Source organism: Peromyscus leucopus, chromosome 2 (assembly GCF_004664715.2).
Source record: "Peromyscus leucopus breed LL Stock chromosome 2, UCI_PerLeu_2.1, whole genome shotgun sequence".
Lineage (NCBI taxonomy): Eukaryota > Metazoa > Chordata > Mammalia > Rodentia > Cricetidae > Peromyscus > Peromyscus leucopus.
The window spans coordinates 134,014,582-134,032,415 of record NC_051064.1 but is presented as its reverse complement, the minus strand read 5'-3'; the positions used below and the strand labels follow the sequence as shown (position 1 = coordinate 134,032,415).

The following is a 17,834-nucleotide window of genomic DNA, read 5'->3' as shown; positions in this document are numbered from 1 at the left end:
AACACTTAGGTCAGTGTGGCCACCTCTGCTCTCAGTGCCAGTAGGCAGGTGAGCCTTCCAGAGGCAGCTGGCAGACTGAAGTTCACAAAGTAGATCTGAATCCAGAACTGACTTGTGACTTTTATAGAAGGGACCCCATAGGAGCCTTCCTTGACCAAGAAAAGATAAAGGAAGGACTGTTAGGGGTAGGGGGCTGCATCTGGTCCCCGACCCACCCATGTGCTCTCCATATACACATAATATCCTGATGGGAAGCATCTCCCCCCAACATGTATTCCTGTGTACATATCCCCTCCCAATGTGTTTTACCTTGTGTGCCCCATAGATACACTAGTGCGATCTCTTTTACATATTCTTTTTTAAAAGTACTTATTCTTATTTTATGTATATTGATATTGTGCCTGTGTGAGGGTATCAGATATTGGAGTTACAGACAGTTGTGAGCTGCCATGTGGGTGCTGGGAATTGAACCTGGGTCCTCTGGAAGGGCAGCCAGTGCTCTTAACCGCTGAGCCATCTCTCCAGCTCCTCTTTTACATATTTGGAAGTGGGTATTTCTTCTTATATATCCCAGTGTGTGTGTTTCCCTCCCCAGCCCTGTGCATGCATACGCCGCAGTCCACGCTCCTCCCTCGTGTCCTGCCGGCCCTCCGCCTGAGTCACTGTCTTTCCTTGACAGAGTGAAGACCTCACAGGCCGAGTGGTGGAGGATATGGAGGGTGCCTCTCAGGCCAACCAGCGGCGCATGAATGCCAATCCCTTGGAGGCGATGCTGCTGGACATGGGCTACCGGATCACAGGCCTGAGCAGTGGGGGTGCTGGGGCCTCTGATGACGAGGACAGCTCAGAGGGCCAGGTGCAGTGCCGGCCCAGCTAGATGCTCCTAGGCCAGCCCCAGCCGTGAGGAGAGGAGGGGCCGGCTTCTGTTTGCTTTGTCTTCCCCCCATTTCTCATTTCCCTGTTTTGTTTGTTAGTTTGGCATTGTGGGTGGGGATCGCTGCAACTTGCTGGCTTTCAGACTCTTGGGCTGATTGTCCCTTGACTGTCCCCAGCCCTGAGCAGAAAAGCAGGAGGGGAAGCCCCTCCGTATGCCCTCACCTCCTGCTTCTGTGTCTCTGGAAGGCTCTGGCCCTTCACAAAACTCTCTCCGCCTCCAGTGGGGAGGCCAGAGCTGAAGCTGTCTTCAAGGACTGCCCTGCCCTTCAGTTGGCAGCAGGAAGGGAGTGGCCGGGGGCCGGCAGAGGCTTGCCTTGGCCCTCTGCCGCTCCTGCTCCCCGCCTACAGGGCTAGCTCCCCTGTGGTCTTTCTGGAAGGTCCCTTCACAGCCACCAGTGCTAGGGTGGAAGCATAGGAAAGATGGAGCCCTGGAGTGGCCAGGTCAGGCCACCTGCCCTGGCGGCAGAGGAGCTTCCTGGGCCCCTCCTGGGCCTGTTCTCCTAGGCTGTTCCTGGGGGCTTTGCCTTTTCCTATGATGTGACAGGAGGTGGGGCACCCCATCCCCACCCAGCTGCCCCTGCAAGGACTTCTGCGCCATGGCCACTCTCCTGGGGCGCTCCTTGGCCTCACTGTGACCTTTCTGCCAGAGCTCCCAGCCAGGCCTACTCTGCTGAGGTGGCGCTTCCTGAGGACCCGTGTCGCCCTCTCTGCCCTCCTTTCCACCATGTGCTGAGCCGCCACAAAGACCAAAGAAGTGATGGCTTTTCTCTGTCCCCTGCTGCTCTGGGGGGAGGGGGGGGAAGGTCCCTCCTCAGCAGCCCCCAAGCTTTACACTGGACACCGCGGCCACCCCACCACCAAGTCCCCCTCTCCCTCTGCCCCCTTGGCTCCTGCTCTGGAGGTGGGAGTTGGTTCATCCCAGCCAACCCCGGCCCTGCGGCCCTGCGTGCTGCTTCTGGGCTACAGCCCTCCAGCTGCAGCCTCTGAGGAGAAGCAGCCTCCCTTCTCTCCCTCCCCCTCCCTCCCTCCTCCCTCAGCCCTGTCTCTGCCAGGTGCCTCCTCTCAGTCAAGCTGAGCAGCCTGGAGACAGGAGGGCCATGTTAAAAGCTTTTTCACAGTTTTCAGAAGACTAGGGGGTGAGGCTAGTGGTGGGGGTCTGGCACCATCTCATTGCTTTAATCTCAGCGACACAGGTGGCAGCTTCTCCCCCTTCCTGCCCACCCCAGGCCCTCTGCCCACCCCTCTCTTGTAGCTTGGTAATGAAGTGTATTTATTGGTGAAGGGAACAGCTGCTGCTGCTGCTCCTGCTGCTGGGACTCGCTCCCCTGTCTCTTCCTCATGACCTTTCTCAAGCCAGGGAGGGGGAGAGGGAGTGCTGGGCTAGGCCTTGGGCCACAAGAACTGGCCAGGGTCCCTTTGCTTTCCTGTGTTCAGGCCACCTGCCATCTCTTCCCTCCATCCTCCTGTCTCCCGCCAGCTGCCTAGCCTGGGCCCTGCAGCGTGGAGAGACACACAAGCCTTACTGTCCTCTGGGGGCAGGAGCCGAGTCTTTTTGTTGCTCTGCTCCCAGGAGAGTGAGGGTGACGGACGCAATTGATTAAAACCATTTTGTTCTAGTTGTGACTGGTGGCATTTGTTGGGTTACAAATGGGTCTTGAGTCCCTGGCCTCCAGAGCTCTCCGACCTGGAGCAGCCACACCTCTGCAGAGTGAAACCTGCCTTGTGAGAGTCATCATGAACAGCGGCCACTCAGCCCAGCAGGCCGAGCACAAAGCCCAGAGCTGATGGCTGTGATTTGGCAATAATCAGCTTTTCCTCACTGGCTTTCTCCCTGTGAAATGAGGGATTTCAAATCTTAGTAGTTTTTCAGATTCCTTCAACTAGAACCCCAGTCAGAAATGCAGATTCCACTCTAGGGTCCAGAAGGCACGTGTTTCTTGTGTGTGTTACAACCCAGTAGTGTTGCCCTTGACACACGCTGTGTGTTCTGTGTCCCTTTCTGTCTTACTGCAGAAAAGAATTCTAATTGTAGCCTACTGCATGGATTCTAGAATCCACAGGTTCATTTTGTTTTTGTTTTTTTTTCCTGTGTCCTAGATTTAGTGATTTCTTAAACCAGAAGATTCCAGAATTTCTCACCTTACAGCATCATCATCACAGTAATTTTTCATGGAGCCCCCTCAAAGCAAAAAATGGCTGAGTCCATGTATTAAGTATGTAAGTCAAATCACATAGGAGTTTTTATGTCATAGCAAATTAGTTATATTTTTAAAAATAATACACAGAAATTAGGAGACACTTTTGAGACAGGATCTCTAGCCCAGGCTGGCCTTGAAATTCACTGTGTAGGCCAGGATGACCTTAAACTTCTGATCCTCCTGCCTCCAAACCCCTGAGCGCTGGGATCCCAGGTGTACACCACCACACCCAGCTAATGTGATGCAGTTTTTTGCATGCTAGGGATGGACCGGGGCATCGGGCATGCTGGGCAAGCACTGTCCACTGACTGAGCTCCACCCACAGCCCCAGTTCTTCCTTAAATAGCCAGTTACGGGTGGGATCCCAGTACTTGGGTGCTGCACAGCTTCGCAAACTTTTATTCTAAGCAAACCCCACCACTCACTTCCACTTCCACATTGATTTGCTTTTTATCACAGTGACTGCTAAAACACCAACTTTTTTTTTTTTTTAAACAGGGTTGATCTGCTATGTAGCCCTGGCTACCTCTCCTGGTAGGTAGAGATCTGCCTGCCTCCCTAGTGCCAGGAGTAAAGGTGTATCTTGCTACACCCAGCTATAACCCAACTTCTCGAAATGACGTAGTCAAAAGTGGTACGGTGCAGTCTCCTAATGAGGCTGAAGACTACCTCAAGCTGGTCCCTTCCTCTCTGGTGCGTAGATGTTGGCAGCTCTCAAATTGAAAATGCTCCTGTTTGCTGCCGACACCCCGCCATGACCCCAAAAGGTCCCCTGATACAGTTTAGGAGCTCTAGTGCCAGGGAAACAGTTCCACTGGGAAACTTGAGAATCTTCTCTTTGTAGCTGCAGGAAGAACCAAGCTGGGCTAGCTGGCTGTATCTCATCAGGTCAGGAGACAGACCAGACAAAGACCCTGTGTTCCCAAATTAAGTCTCCAGAAGCCTCAAGATATGTCCAGACCATTTGAGAGAGGTACAGTGTCCCAGGGCAAGGAAATAATGCAGTGGTGTGTTTCTCTGGGGACCCAGATTGTAGATGGTGAACAGGAGGTGTTAACCGGAGCATTCCATGTCCTCAGAGAGAGACTACAGGCTTGGTCTCTATAGACAAGGAGGAGCCACTAGAATTTACCAAGATGGTGGGAGAAGTGTTCATTGGTTATATAAGCACTTGATCCCGCAGAAGACCTGGGCTCTGTACTCAGCACACACACACACATCAACCGTCTCTAACTCCAGTTCCAGGAGACCCAACATTCTCTTCTGGCCTCATGGGCACTGCACACACGGGGTGCACCTGCATACACGAAATAGAAATAAGTAACCAAACAGTAAGTGAGACACATTGTGGGTTTTTGATACAAGGTCTCACTGTAGCCCTGGCTGTCCTAGGACTCACAATATAGGCCAAACTGATCTCAAACACCCCAGATCCACCTGCTTCTGCCTCCCGAGTGCTGGGATTAAGGCCACCATGCTCAGTGAGGAAGGAATTTTAAGGATTTTACCAGGAGCTCCTTTTATTTGGCATTGGTACCCTTTCTCCCACTAGATTAGTTTTAGGCTTGCAGAAAATTGAGGGGCCTGAGGGATGACTTAGTTGGTAAAACTCATGCCACACAGGTATAAGGACCCAAATGTGGCATGCAGCTGTAGTCCTTGTTCTGGGGTGACAGAGACGGGAAGATCCAGAGAGTTTGCTGATTGGATAGTCAAGTTAACAAGCTTCAGGTTTAATACAAAGATCCTGTCTCAAAAAATAGAGCACTAGAGGAAGACAGCCAACACCAACCTCTGATCTACACACGTGCATGTCTACACCACAGAGAAAAGGGAACTGAGCAGTGTGTCCCCATCACTGAGCCCCTTCCACTAGTCTATATATTGGTCACGTTAGTTGCTGTGACAAAATGCCCGAGAAAAACAAACAGCAGGAAAGGTTTCTTTTGCTTCGTGGTTTCATAGGCTTTGGGTCATGGACAGCTGGTCCCATTACCTTTCAGCCTGTGGCAAAGCAAAAACACAGGATAAGGAGCAGAGGGAAGTCGCCCACCTCAAAGTAACCAGGATGCAGAGAGAGAAAAAGGAAAACACCCAGTGACCTCTCTCCTCCAATCAGGCTTCATCCCTTAATACCCCACAATTGATGGATTAACCATTGATGAATTTTGCACCCTCAAGACCCAGCCACTTATCAGTAGTGCCACCTAGCTGGGCATTTTTTTTTTTTTTAAAGATTTATTTGTTATGCATACAGTGTTCTGTCTGCATGTATCCCTGCAGGTCAGAAGAGGGCGCCAGATCTCATTACAGATGGTTGTGAGCCACCATGTGGGTGCTGGGAACTGAACTCAGGACCTCTGGAAGAGCAGTCGGTGCTCTTAACCTCTGAGCCAGCTCTCCAGCCCCTAGCTGGGCATTTCTTACCCAAGCCATAGCACTGTGACACACTTGTTACCATGGATGAACTGGTGTTGATTACACTTTGATTATTGCACTGTACAGATTACAGAAGCAGACTTCAGATACACACCATTACACTGCCATACAGGGTAGCTTCACTACTCCCAAAGCACCTCTTCAACCCCCCAAAAAGATTGTTTGTTTTTGAAACAGGGTTTCTCTGTGTAGCCCCAGCTATCCTGGAACTCCCTCTGTAGACCAGGCTGACCTTGGAACTCAGAGTTCCACCTGCCTCTGCTGGGATTAAAGGTATGTGCCACCACTGCCTGGCTACTAAAGTTTTTTTTTTTTTTTTTTTTTTTTTTTTTTTTAATCTTTAGGAATGGGGCTGCAGAGGTGACTCAGCAGTTAAGAGTCCTTCCTGCTCTTCTAGAAGAACAGAGTCTGGTTCCCAGCACTCTTACTGGGCCGCTCAGAGCTTTCCGACTCTAGCTCTGGGGAATCTGATGCCCTCTTCCGGTTTTCACTGGCACGCACGTGCACATACACTTACACGTTAATAAATTAAAATTCTTAAAATCTAACAAAATGTACAGAGTGACAACACACACACATATGAAACACATTATTTGTGTTTTTGAGACAGGCCTCACTGTGTAGCCTCAGCTGACCTGGAACTCAACTCTGTAGACCAGGCTGGCCTCCAGTCATAAAGATCTACTGCTTCTGCCTCCCGAGTGCTGGGACTACAGGTGTGTGCCACCATGCCCAGCAGTACAAGAGCTATATTATAAAAATTCAAAATTGGTAATATAAAATTAAACGGATTGTTCTTGCTTATAGTTAGGAAGTTTTAACATTAATGTGTCAGCCATTTCTGACTTGATCTATAACTTCAACAAATAATTTCCAAAAGTGCTGGCAAGTTATTTTATGAATATCAGCAGAATGCTTCTAAGGTGTATATGGAGAAGTAAAAGATTCACAATAGCCAAGACAATACTGAAGAACCAAGTTGAAGGAGCAATAAAACCCAACTGCAAGGTATACTAAAGTAATAAAGACAGGACAACACTGGCAAGAAATGATCAACAGACCAAGGAAATTAACAGACCCACATAAATAGAGCCAACTTGTCTTTGGTGAAGGAACGGTCGGTTCAATGGGGAAAGTATACTCTTTCTAAAATCCACTTGATAAGAACAACTGGACACTCACATGTCAAGAAAAATCTAGGCCGGGCAGTGGTGGCACATGCCTTTAATCCCAGCACTCGGGAGGCAGAGCCAGGCAGATCTCTGTGAGTTCGAGGCCAGCCTGGGCTACCAAGTGAGTTCAAGGAAAGGCGCAAAGCTACACAGAGAAACCCTGTCTCGAAAAACAAAACAAAAGAAATAAAAATCTAAAGGCTATTGTATTTTGTGTATGTGTGCACACCTGCACACATTTGTGTGCACCACATGAGTTCAGGTGACCCCAGAGGCCAGAAGAGGGCATTGGATTTCTTGGAACAGGAGTTAAAGGTGGTTATAAGTTGCCATGTGAGTGCTGGGACCTCTTCTGCAAGAGCAGAAAGCACTCTTAACCTCTGACCTACCTCTCCAGTCCACCTTTAATCCCAGCATTCCAGAGGCAGAAACAGAGTGATCTCTGAGTCCTAGGCTAACCTGGTCTACAAAGCAAGTTTCAGGACAGCCAAGGCTGTTACACAGAGAAACACTATCTCAAAATATATATATGCAAAACACTATCTCAAAATATATATATATATGCATAGAATCTAGGCATGGTGGTTTATTCCTGTAATGCCAAGTACATGAGGTTGAGGCAAAAGGATCTCGTTTGAGATCAGCCCGAGCTACACAGACCGTGTCAAAAACAGTAAAACTTCACAGAAAATAACAAGAAAATCTATGTGACCTTGAGTTTTGTAATGAGTTTTTAGATACAACATCAAAAATAAGTGGGGAAAAATCGGTAGGTAAGACTTCATCCAAATTAAAAACTTTGGCTCAGCAAAGGACACTATAAAAGAATGAAAAACCAAACCAAAGATTATGAGGTAACAGTGCCAGAACATGGGGCAAAGGACTTGGGTGTGAAATGCGCAGAGAGCTCCCTTAGGCCAGTTCCTGTATTTTGAGACGGAGTCTCTTGGAGCCTAGGCTGGCTGTGAACTCCCTGACCTTTGCCTTCAGCTCCCAAGCACTAGGATTACAGGCATAGGTCACCACGTCCAGCTTGCTGGTTTTGTCTTCTTTTTTCAAGTGGCTCCACACTGTGCAGCCTGGGCTGGCCGGTAGGAACTCCCAGCAGCTTGAAGCGCTGACGCAGCAGGTACGAGCCGGCACACCCACCTCCAAAGGACTCTAATTTTGAGCCAGGTGTGGTGGGGCGCTCACACCTGTAATTCAGCAGTTGAAAGTAAAAGCAAGGAGGTCAGGAAGTTGAGGCCAGCCTGGGCTGATCTTGCCTCAGAAGGGTGGGGTGGGGAGGGAGGAGAGGGAAAGATCTAAGCAGGAGCTGGAGAGAAGGCTCAGTGGTTAAGAGCACTGCCTGTTCTTCCACTGGACCTGGGATCAGTTTCCAGCAACTACATGGTGGGCCTCAACTCTAATGACTGGGCATCTGACACCTTCCGGCCTGTTTGGGCACTGCATGGACGTAGTGTGCACACATGCACACAAGCTGACACTCACACACATAAATACTTTTAAAAAGCCAAGCGTGGTGGCACACACTCAACACTCAGGAGGCAGAGGCAGGCAGATCTCTGTGAGTTTGAAGGCAGCCTGGTCTACATAGTTCCAGGACACCCAGAGCTATGTATTAGAGAGACCCTGTCTCAAACTCCACCTCACCCCCCCAAAAAGATCTAAAGTGATTCTTCACCGAGCATGTTTTATAAGCATTGTGAAAAGATAGTTAATATGACAGGCGTAGTGGCATATGTCTTTAATCCCAATATTCAAAAGGCAGCGGCAGGAGGATCTCTGAGTTTGAGGGCAACCTGGTCTACATAAGGAGTTCCAGGCCAGCCAGTGCTATAGAATGAGACCGTGTCTTTTAGAAAAAAATCATTACGACATGTCATTACAGAATAGCAAAGTAACAGAAAACTCTACACACCTATCGGGATGGTTTAAACAACGACAGTACTAAATGTTGACAAGGATGTGGAGCAATTGGAGCTTTATTTATTGCTGGAAAAATGCAAAACTATATTCAGATAATCCAAAACAGGGCCTTTCTACAGAGCCTAGGCTGGCTTGGAACTCTGAGTGGCCCAGGTTTATGAGCCTTCTGTTAATACACACCCCCCACTCCCCACCCCCGTGCTGGAATTAGAAGATCCCACAACACCTAGCTAATGTACCCATGTCTGAGGACAGTTCACAGTTCTTTTGTTTGTTTGTTTGTTTGTTTGTTTGTTGAGACAGGCTTTCTCTGTGTAGCTCTGGATATCCTAGAACTCACTCTGTAGACCAGGCTGGCTTCAAACTCACAGAGATCTGCCTGCCTCTGCCTCCTGAGTGTTGGAATTAAAGGTGTGAGTCACTTTCACCCGGCTACTACCCAATAGTATACTACACAATCGAATCATACTCCTTGGTATTTACCGAAATGAGACAAAATCTATGTAAAAACATATATTTGTGTATTTATAAGTGTTTTGTTCACTATTGTCCAAACAAATCAACCAATATGTATTTCAAAAGGTCAGATGATAAACTAACTACAACCATACAATGGAATGTTCCTGAAAAAAAAGGGGGGCATTTTTTTTCATATACATACAAATACATATTAAGAAAAAAAAGCCAGGCATGGTAGCCTTTTATCCCAGTACTCAGGAGACAGAGGCAGGCAGATCTCTGCGAGCCACAAAAATAAATAAAATAAATAAGTGGGATCTACCTGTGTGCTATGGCTTGTTCCTGTGGTCCCAGCTACTGAGGAGACTGAAGCAGGGTGGGTGGCCTGAGCTCAGAGTTCAAGGCCAACATGAACAGTACCTATCCTACCTCAGGAAAAAAAACAATTGGGACTGGAGAGATGGCTTATCGGTTAAGAGCACTGGCTGCTCTTCCAGGAGACTGGCCAGGTTCAACTCCCGGCACCTACAGGGCAGCTTTCACAGTCTGTACCTCCAGTCCCAGGGGATCCCATGCTCTCTTCTGGCCTCAGGCATTTCCAGGCTCACATATGGTACACAGACCCGAGCAGAGAAAACACCCATACGTATTGGCTTAGGCGTCTTTATTGCCTAAGAAATTGCATGAAGAAACACCATGATCATGGCAACTCTTAGAAAGAAAACATTTCATTGAGGGGGCTCACTTACAGTTTCAGAGGTTCAGTCCATTATCATCATAATGGGGAGCATGGCAGCGTGCAGGCAGGGGTGGTGCTGGAGCTGAGAGTCCCACAGCTCAATGGGCAGGCAACAGGAAGTCAACTGACTCACTGGGCAGTATCCTGAGCATAGGAAACCTCACATCCCACCTCCACAGTGACACACCTCTTCCAACAAGGTCAAACCAACTCCAACAAAGCCACACCTCATAGTGCCACTCCCTATGAGCTTATAGGGGTCAAGTACATTCAAACTACCACACATATAAAATATTTTAATGTGCATAGAATAAATGCATAGTGACATCAGTAAAGGCAAAATGTTTTATGATTCCATCTATGTGGCTCTGGCCACATATGTATGGGAAAGGCAAAAGTATAAAGAGGATCAGCAGTGTTCCATTTGTAAAGAGTTCTGCTCCTGTGACTCATCCAAAGCTCTTGCTGGCCCTGCTGACGAGAGCCTGGAGCTCAGATAAGCACACAGTGAAAATGCACAGCAAGGCAGACATGACAAACAGAGGTGTCTGTGTTCATGGTGGGCAGGTGTAGCCCCAGAGCCTGCCATGGCCTCCCTCTTTATAGGTTATGTCCAAATGTGGATGCAGAACCTCAGAGACAAGTTAGCTGTTCAGTGACTCTCAGGCCTGGCTGTAATCTAGACCACCTGGGATCTTTTAAATACTTTCCTCGTCCCCTCCCCAGAGCATGAACAATGAATTCCAAAGAGAAAGGGAAAGGATGGCTTGTCTCAGGCCCCACAGTGGACGAAGCAATTCCGGGATTAAATCCTGATCTCTGGTTCCTAGACCAGTTTTTTGAGTCATTTTCTTGGGACTGGAGAGATGGCTCAGCAGTTGGTAAATTACTCTTGCAGGGAGCTCCCAGCACCCACGTGGTGCTCAGAACCATCTGCAACTCAAGTTCCAGGGGATCCAACATCCTCTTCTGGCCTCTAAGGGCACCAGGCATGCACATGGTGCCCAGATATACACATAGGCAAAACACTCATGAGAATAAAATATATCTTTAAAAATAAATCAAAAAATTTTAAATCGTTTTCTTAGCATGCCCAAGGACCTGGTTATTATCTTCACTAAAACACAACAGACATTTTTAAAATTTATTTTTATTTCATTTGCATTGGTGTTTTGCCTGCCTGTATGTTTGTGTGAGGGGGGTCAGATCTTGGAGTTATAGACAGTTGTTAGCTGCCATGTGGGTGCTGGGAATTGAACCCAGGTCCTCTGGAAGAACAGTCAGTGTTCTTAACCAATGAGCCATCTATCTCTCCAGCCCCAACAGACATTTTCTTATTTTAATATTTCTAATACAGGTTTCAGCTTTTTACTGTGTGCCTGTCACTGGGCTGGCCGCTGGCTCAATGAGAATGCATACAATAGACCTGGTTCCTGCCAGTTCCTGCCAGCCCAGAGATTCCAGATTATCTGGAAGTTGTAGAATAGCAAGTGGATTGTGTGTGGCCCTGAACATTGGCCTTCAGTGGGAAACAGGATCCTTTCCAGTACTGTCCCATCAGTGAGTGCCCTACCATGTGCCAGGCTCAGGCCTAACGATATCAGCAGGGAAGGCGCTCAGATGAAGGCATCCTGCACTGCGGTAGGAATGTGCCACTCATGGTCCTGCCCTCTATTGCCACCGTAGTTTACTGTTTCAGGCCGACTCTCCCTATTCTTTTCATTCTCTCTTTCCACCAGAGACAGGCAGATGTGGGTTGGACTCTAATATGTGCCTCCACCTCAGCCAATCCCTCCTGTACACCCCCTGTCTCCCCAACCCCCACTCCAACAACCTCTTTGGATGTATTCTTTCAGTAAAATGGATACTGTTACCCTGTCTGGTTAGCAAGTCACAGGCCAGCCAGAGAAGGGTGGCACAGGATGTACACAACCTCTTGAGATACAAAGCACACATGCTTAAAAAGAATGTATTTACTGGTTGGAGAGATGGCTCAGTGGTTAAGAGCACTTGTTGCTCCTGCAGAGGGCCAGGATTTGATTCCCAGCGCCCACATGATGGCTCACAACCATCTGTTACTCTAGTCCCAAGAAAGCCAACACCCTCTTCTGGCCTTCATAGGCACCAGGCATGAATGTAGTGCACAGTCATGTGCAAGCAAAACACTCATAGGTAAATCTAAAAGATAAAAGATCTGTCAGGCATGGTGGTGCACGGCTTTAATCCCAGCACTCAGGAGGCAGAGGCAGACAGATCTCTGTGAGTTCAAGGTCAGCCTGGTCTACAAAAGTGAGTTCCAGACAGAGTTGTTACATAGAGAAACCTTGTCTGGAAAAATACCAAAATAAATAAATAAACAAACAAATAAATAAAAGGTTCCAGTGTTTTGTTTTGTTTTATAAGATTTTTTTTTCTTTTTAGAATCAAGGTCTTTTTCCAAGAGTCAAGATTACAGGTTTGTGCCACTATGGCCAGTACTCTTTGTTGTTTTTTTTAATTTTTGGTTTTATTTTTTGAGACAGAGTTCCTCTGTGTCAGCAGTTCTCAACCTATGGGTCTCAACTTCTTTGGGGGTTGCATATCAGATATTTACATTATGATTCATAACAATAGCAAAGTTACATTTATGAAGTAGCAACCAAATAATTTTATGGGGAGCTGGGAATCTCAGTGGTTACGACAAACACTGGTTGCTTTTCCAGAGGATCTGGGTTCAATTCCCAGCACTCAGATGGCAGTTTACAACTGTCTGCAACTCCAGCTCCAGGGGATCCAACACCCTCATATGGACATATATGCAGACAAAAACACCAATGCACCCGAAATAAATAATTAAAAAAATAATGTATGGTTGGGGTGGTCACCACAACATGAGGTACTGAATTAAAGGGTCACAGGTTGAGAGCCACTGCTCTATGTAATCCTTGTTATCTGGAACTCACTCTGTAGACCAGGCTATCCTCAAACTCACAGAGATCCTCCTGTCTCTGCCTCCAGAGTACTGGAATTAGAGCCCTGCGCCACCCACCCACCCCCAGCTCCATGCCCAGTTTTATGGAGTGCCAGGGATTGAACCGATAACCTTGTATATGCTCCCAGAGCACTGTGCCAAATGAACTATATACCCAGCTGTTTCCTACTTCAGGTATGAGGAAACTGATGTCCTATTTCAGCTACTTCAGTAGCCCCTGACAGCTAGGCTTCAGACCGTAAACAGGCTGGCCATGTCTCAAGCCCACGTTTTACCTCATGCTTTACTGTCTGTCCCAAAGTGGGAGACTTAGGTTGTGACCCTAGCTGTACGGTTTGTAACCTTGCTTGGGTAAATTCACCCATAAAAGGAGGCGATAGGAAGCTGTGCTGTGATATCTAAAGAGTCAGGGCTGGGACTGGAGAGATGGCTCAGAGGTTAAGAGCACTGACTGCTGCTCTTCCAGAGGTCCTGAGTTCAATCCCCAGCAACCACATGGTGGCTCACAACCATCTGTAATGAGATCTGGCACCCTCCTCTGTATACATAATAAAAAAAAAAAAAGAGTCAGGGCTTAGTTGTCAATGGTTTTTTGCATTAAATGATTGGCCCCTCAGTCCCCTCTGAGTTGTGGAAAGATTCACAGTCCTAATGGGGACAGAAAGATTGAAAAAAGGAGGGAGAGGAGAGGGGAAGAGATGGGGAGGGGAAGAGGGGGAGAGGGGGCGAGGGAGAGAAACCTATCCAGTCTCTAGTAGGCAGAGTGTAGTGATGGAGCTGAGCCAAAGACTGCAAATCCACAGAGACACTACCCCTGGGGTGCCACACCCAGCATCCAGCCTCGGGCTCCTCCAACTGGCAGCCACGCAGCCCCTGGCTGGGGCGGGCGCTCCTTCACCTTTGCAGGTCTACTGATTGAGAGGCATCTTCCCCAGAAAGGAGACCATATATGGTCAACAAATAGCTCCTAGGGCACTCCCTGGGAAACCCCTCTCTGCCGACTGACTATAGGGCCCATTAGATCCAGTCAGTCCCTTTCTCAAGGAGTCTCCAGTCTCCAGGGGGAGACAGACGTGTAAACAGCTAATGCTAATGCAAGCACACATGAATATTCAAGAGGTGGAAACAGCCTTCATCTCTGGAAGCACAGGAAAGCATTAGCCTGAAACCTTGAACGTGGTGCTGAGGAGGAGGGAAAGGGCATTCCTGATTAAGCACAGAGTGAGCAAAGACAGGAGGCATGAGGTACAGTGAGGCCAGCATCACGACATCACAAGGACACAGATGAGCCTGGAAAGGAACTGTGGGACCAGCCCAGGGAGAGCCTTGGATGCCAGGATGAGTGAGATGCCCTGAGAGAGGAGGTGTGTGAGCCCTGGGGAGTCCTACATGGAGTCGGTTGAGGAAGTGTCCTGACTCCCTCAAAACAGGGAGCACCCTCAGCTCACTCTCCAAGGGGCGGCATCTTACCGCCAAAGGTTCACCAGCGTGACAGATTCCACTCTGCCATCCTCCCCTCCCCCAGGCAGCCCCATAAATGGATCCAGATGGTCATTCCTATTTTGGGTAGTGTATGTGTTGGGGGAGGGGTGGCTCTGAACCCCATCAATCCTCAAACAAACTCTGTGTAAGAGGAGCCTCTTCCAGGCCCTGCTGTGATCCTCTGAGCCTGGAAGGCAGCGATAGTCTTTGATGGAGATTATCCATCTGGCTGGGGGAAAAGGGAAACAGGCAGGCCAGGCAAGGACACAGGCCAGGGAACTGAGTGCTCTGGGTGAGAACCAAGGTGATGGTGTGAGAGAAGGGGCCCTGGGAAGCCGAGCCCGGGAGAGGCGCCCCCCGACAGGAGTCAGAGCTGGCTTCGCTATCCAGCCACACGACCTTTGCGTCCTGACTTCTGTAGCTACCCAGGGCAAAGGGAGGGTAATGTAGGCTGTAAGAAGAACTCGAGGGCTCTCTCAGAGCATAGGACTAAAACGCTGTGCCCACCAGCCTCCAGGAACCTGTCTTCAAAGGGCTCAGAGCACAAGAAGTAGCAGACGATAAGCTAGGTCCCTTTGCTCAAACAGTCTGTTACCAAAATATTATGCCAAGCCTATAAGGATTTGTCACAGATCTGGCTTAGTGAATATTGGTTAAAAAAAACCACTAAGCACTCTACTAGGCACTGGGTTTAGAAGTGAAGACAACCATTCCTCCACAGTGGAGGAAGCAAACAATACATGGGCGTGCATGTGCTGTGGAAAAGCGTGTTCCAGAGGAGAGCGACAGGGACTTTCTAATTCAGACTGGAAGCCAAAAGTTGGCTGGCTGAGAAAATGACATTGCCTCTAAGTCTGGAAGGATGAACGGAAGTTAGTGTAAGTGGGTAGAGGGGTATATTAAAGGCAGGGGTGGGGTGTGGGCCATGTTCCTCATGAAGGGATGATGGAAGGAAGGGATCAAAGGCTAGGGTATCAATAGTGAAGAAGTAAGAGATAAGACACGGTCTGGAAGGTGCAGAGCCTTGTAAATTAAACATGATAGATATAGCAGGGCTGTGGTGGCACACACCTTTAACCCCAGTACTCAAGAGGCAGAGGCAGGTGGACCTCTGTAAGTTCAAGGCCAGCCTGGTCTACAGAGCTAATTCTAGGACAGGCTCCAAAGCTACACAGAGAAACCCTGGCTCGGAAACAACAGCAACAACAAAAACCACGGTAGATATTTGTGTCTTATACTAAGTGCCACGGGAAGCTATCGAAGCTTGTCAGATTATATGTGGCATTTTGTTAGTACCACCAGCTCTGCGGCAGAACCCCGAGACTTGCTTTGGTTGTTTACTCATTCAAACATACACTCAGTGCTGGTAAAGGACTATCAGAGACACACATTTTCCTCGAAAACCTGGGGCACAGAAGAAGTTAGACAACTGCTGTGACTGAGTCCAGAACTACTGGGACAACTCATCCAACCACTGTTGACTGGGCGCTTAATCCCTTCGAAACCCTGCGGGCGGGGTGGCTTCCCTCCAGGGTTCACACCGCCCAGGGTTCACACCACACAGAGTTCACACCGCCCAGGGTTCACACCGCCCAGGGTTCACACCACACAGTTCACACCACACAGGGTTCACACTGCCCAGGGTTCACACTGCCCAGGGTTCACACTGCCCAGGGTTCACACCACACAGGGTTCACACTGCCCAGGGTTCACACCACACACTTCACACCACACAGGGTTTACACTGCCCAAGGTTCACACCGCCCAGGGTTCACACCACACAGTTCACACCACACAGGGTTCACACTGCCCAGGGTTCACACTGCCCAGGGTTCACACCGCCCAGGGTTCACACCACACAGTTCACACCACACAGGGTTCACACTGCCCAGGGTTCACACAGCCCAGGGTCATTCATGAAGAGGTACAGGTGCTCAAAGGAATCTGAGCAGATTAGAATTAGTTTCAGCTATGATACCAGTGAGATTTTTTTTTTCTTTGTGTAGCCTTGACTGAACTAGCTCTGTAGACCAGGCTGGCCTCCAACTAGCAGAGATCTGCCTGCCTCTGCTCCCAGAGTACTGGGATTAAAGGATTAAACCCTCACCTGGCCCAGTGAGAGCTTTAAAAGATATCTAAATCGAGGAACATTTAGTGTGCATTCAACAGGTATGTGCACAGTTCTGGGAACTGTGCTAGCTAGTGTAGTCAAAGACATTTAGATTTTTCCACAGCACAGATAATTTTTTAAAAAAATGTAAGTATCAGGAGAGCAGGCTTTTCCGTAGGTCTCCATTAAAGAAGGGTACTTTAATGGAAGATCATCTCAAAGGCACAACTTCTCTTTCCTTAGTGTGTTTGCCCATACCTTCTGTTGGCTAATAGCCTTACCTTAGGTCATGAGGAAATGAGTCTGGCTGTACTGGGCCATAGCCCCTAGACAGAAAGAACTGCTTACCCCTAACCTGTCAGGTCTGCTCCACCTGCAGAAGCAATATGCCTGGGTATGGAAAACAAGTCACTCTGGTCCCAGACAAACCGCAGAAAAGAGTTGTAACTTCCTGGTAGCTACCTGTGTATATATACCTGTCCTCCAGCCCCACTGTTCCAATAAGACAGTCTCAGCCTGTTGAGACTATCTGTCTGCTTCTCTGCATCATTTTCTTACACCTTCCTGTAGCCTGGTTCCCTTCATGTTCCAACCCCCACTTCATCACATTCCACTTCCCTGTCTCTCTGGGCATCCCTCTCAAAGCCAAAAGATTCCAAGACTGGAGCCTGGCCGCTCTGTGTTCTCAGGTGTGATCTTAGGCAATTGATAACTGCCGAGGGCCTCGGTTTTCCCATTAAACAAAAAAGGATCTGGCGTAGTGGCACACCCCTTTAATCCCAGCACTCGGGAGGCCAAGTCAGGCGGATCTCAGTGAGTTTGAGGACAGCCTGGTCTACAGAGTAAATTCCAAGACAGCTAGAGCTACTTAGTGAGACCCAGTTTCGAAACAAAACCAAACACCATCCCAAAACAATAATAAGGAGGTTCTATCTATCTACCTAAGTCCTGTGACTTACTCGAGAGCCAGGATGATATCCTCTGGCCCGCACACAGTGACCCTCACGGCTTTCCTGTCCTTGCATCTCTGCATCCGTGTCCTCCCCAGGCCCGAGGCAAACATCAGTATCATCTTGCCCCCCTTGCTCACTGCGCTGCGTGTGTGTCTCTCACGAACACACACCAAGATTTTAGTCTGACCTTCCTTGACACTATCTGTAACTCATGCCACAGAATAAAAAGGACAAAGGAAATCTAAAAACCTGTGTTTGAACCTCGACCCCTCACCTCATCAAGCCTCAGTCCCTCATTTGTAACCCGAGGAAAACAACTAAACTTGTATTTAGGTCTAATCAGCTTATGGAAAGTAGTAACAATGGATGTCAAGTGCTTGAAGGCACCTAAGAAGTGCTCAATAAATACTGCCTGCACCACGTGCCGGCGAACCGAACCGCGATTG

At 48.5% G+C, this 17,834-nt stretch overlaps 1 protein-coding gene across 3 annotated transcripts in view; it reads left to right on the top strand.

Moving 5' to 3' along the window:
- Positions 1-2,552, top strand: part of Wdtc1 (WD and tetratricopeptide repeats 1) — a 56,338-nt gene extending 53,786 nt beyond the window's left edge. For all 3 annotated transcript variants that reach the window (XM_028888111.2, XM_028888109.2, XM_028888110.2), the window contains one exon: positions 680-2,552. In XM_028888111.2, the coding sequence (XP_028743944.1) occupies positions 680-877 (198 nt within the window). In that variant the 3' untranslated portion in view covers positions 878-2,552. The remainder of the gene's footprint in view (positions 1-679) is intronic.
- Positions 2,553-17,834: the final 15,282 nt, after the last annotated feature.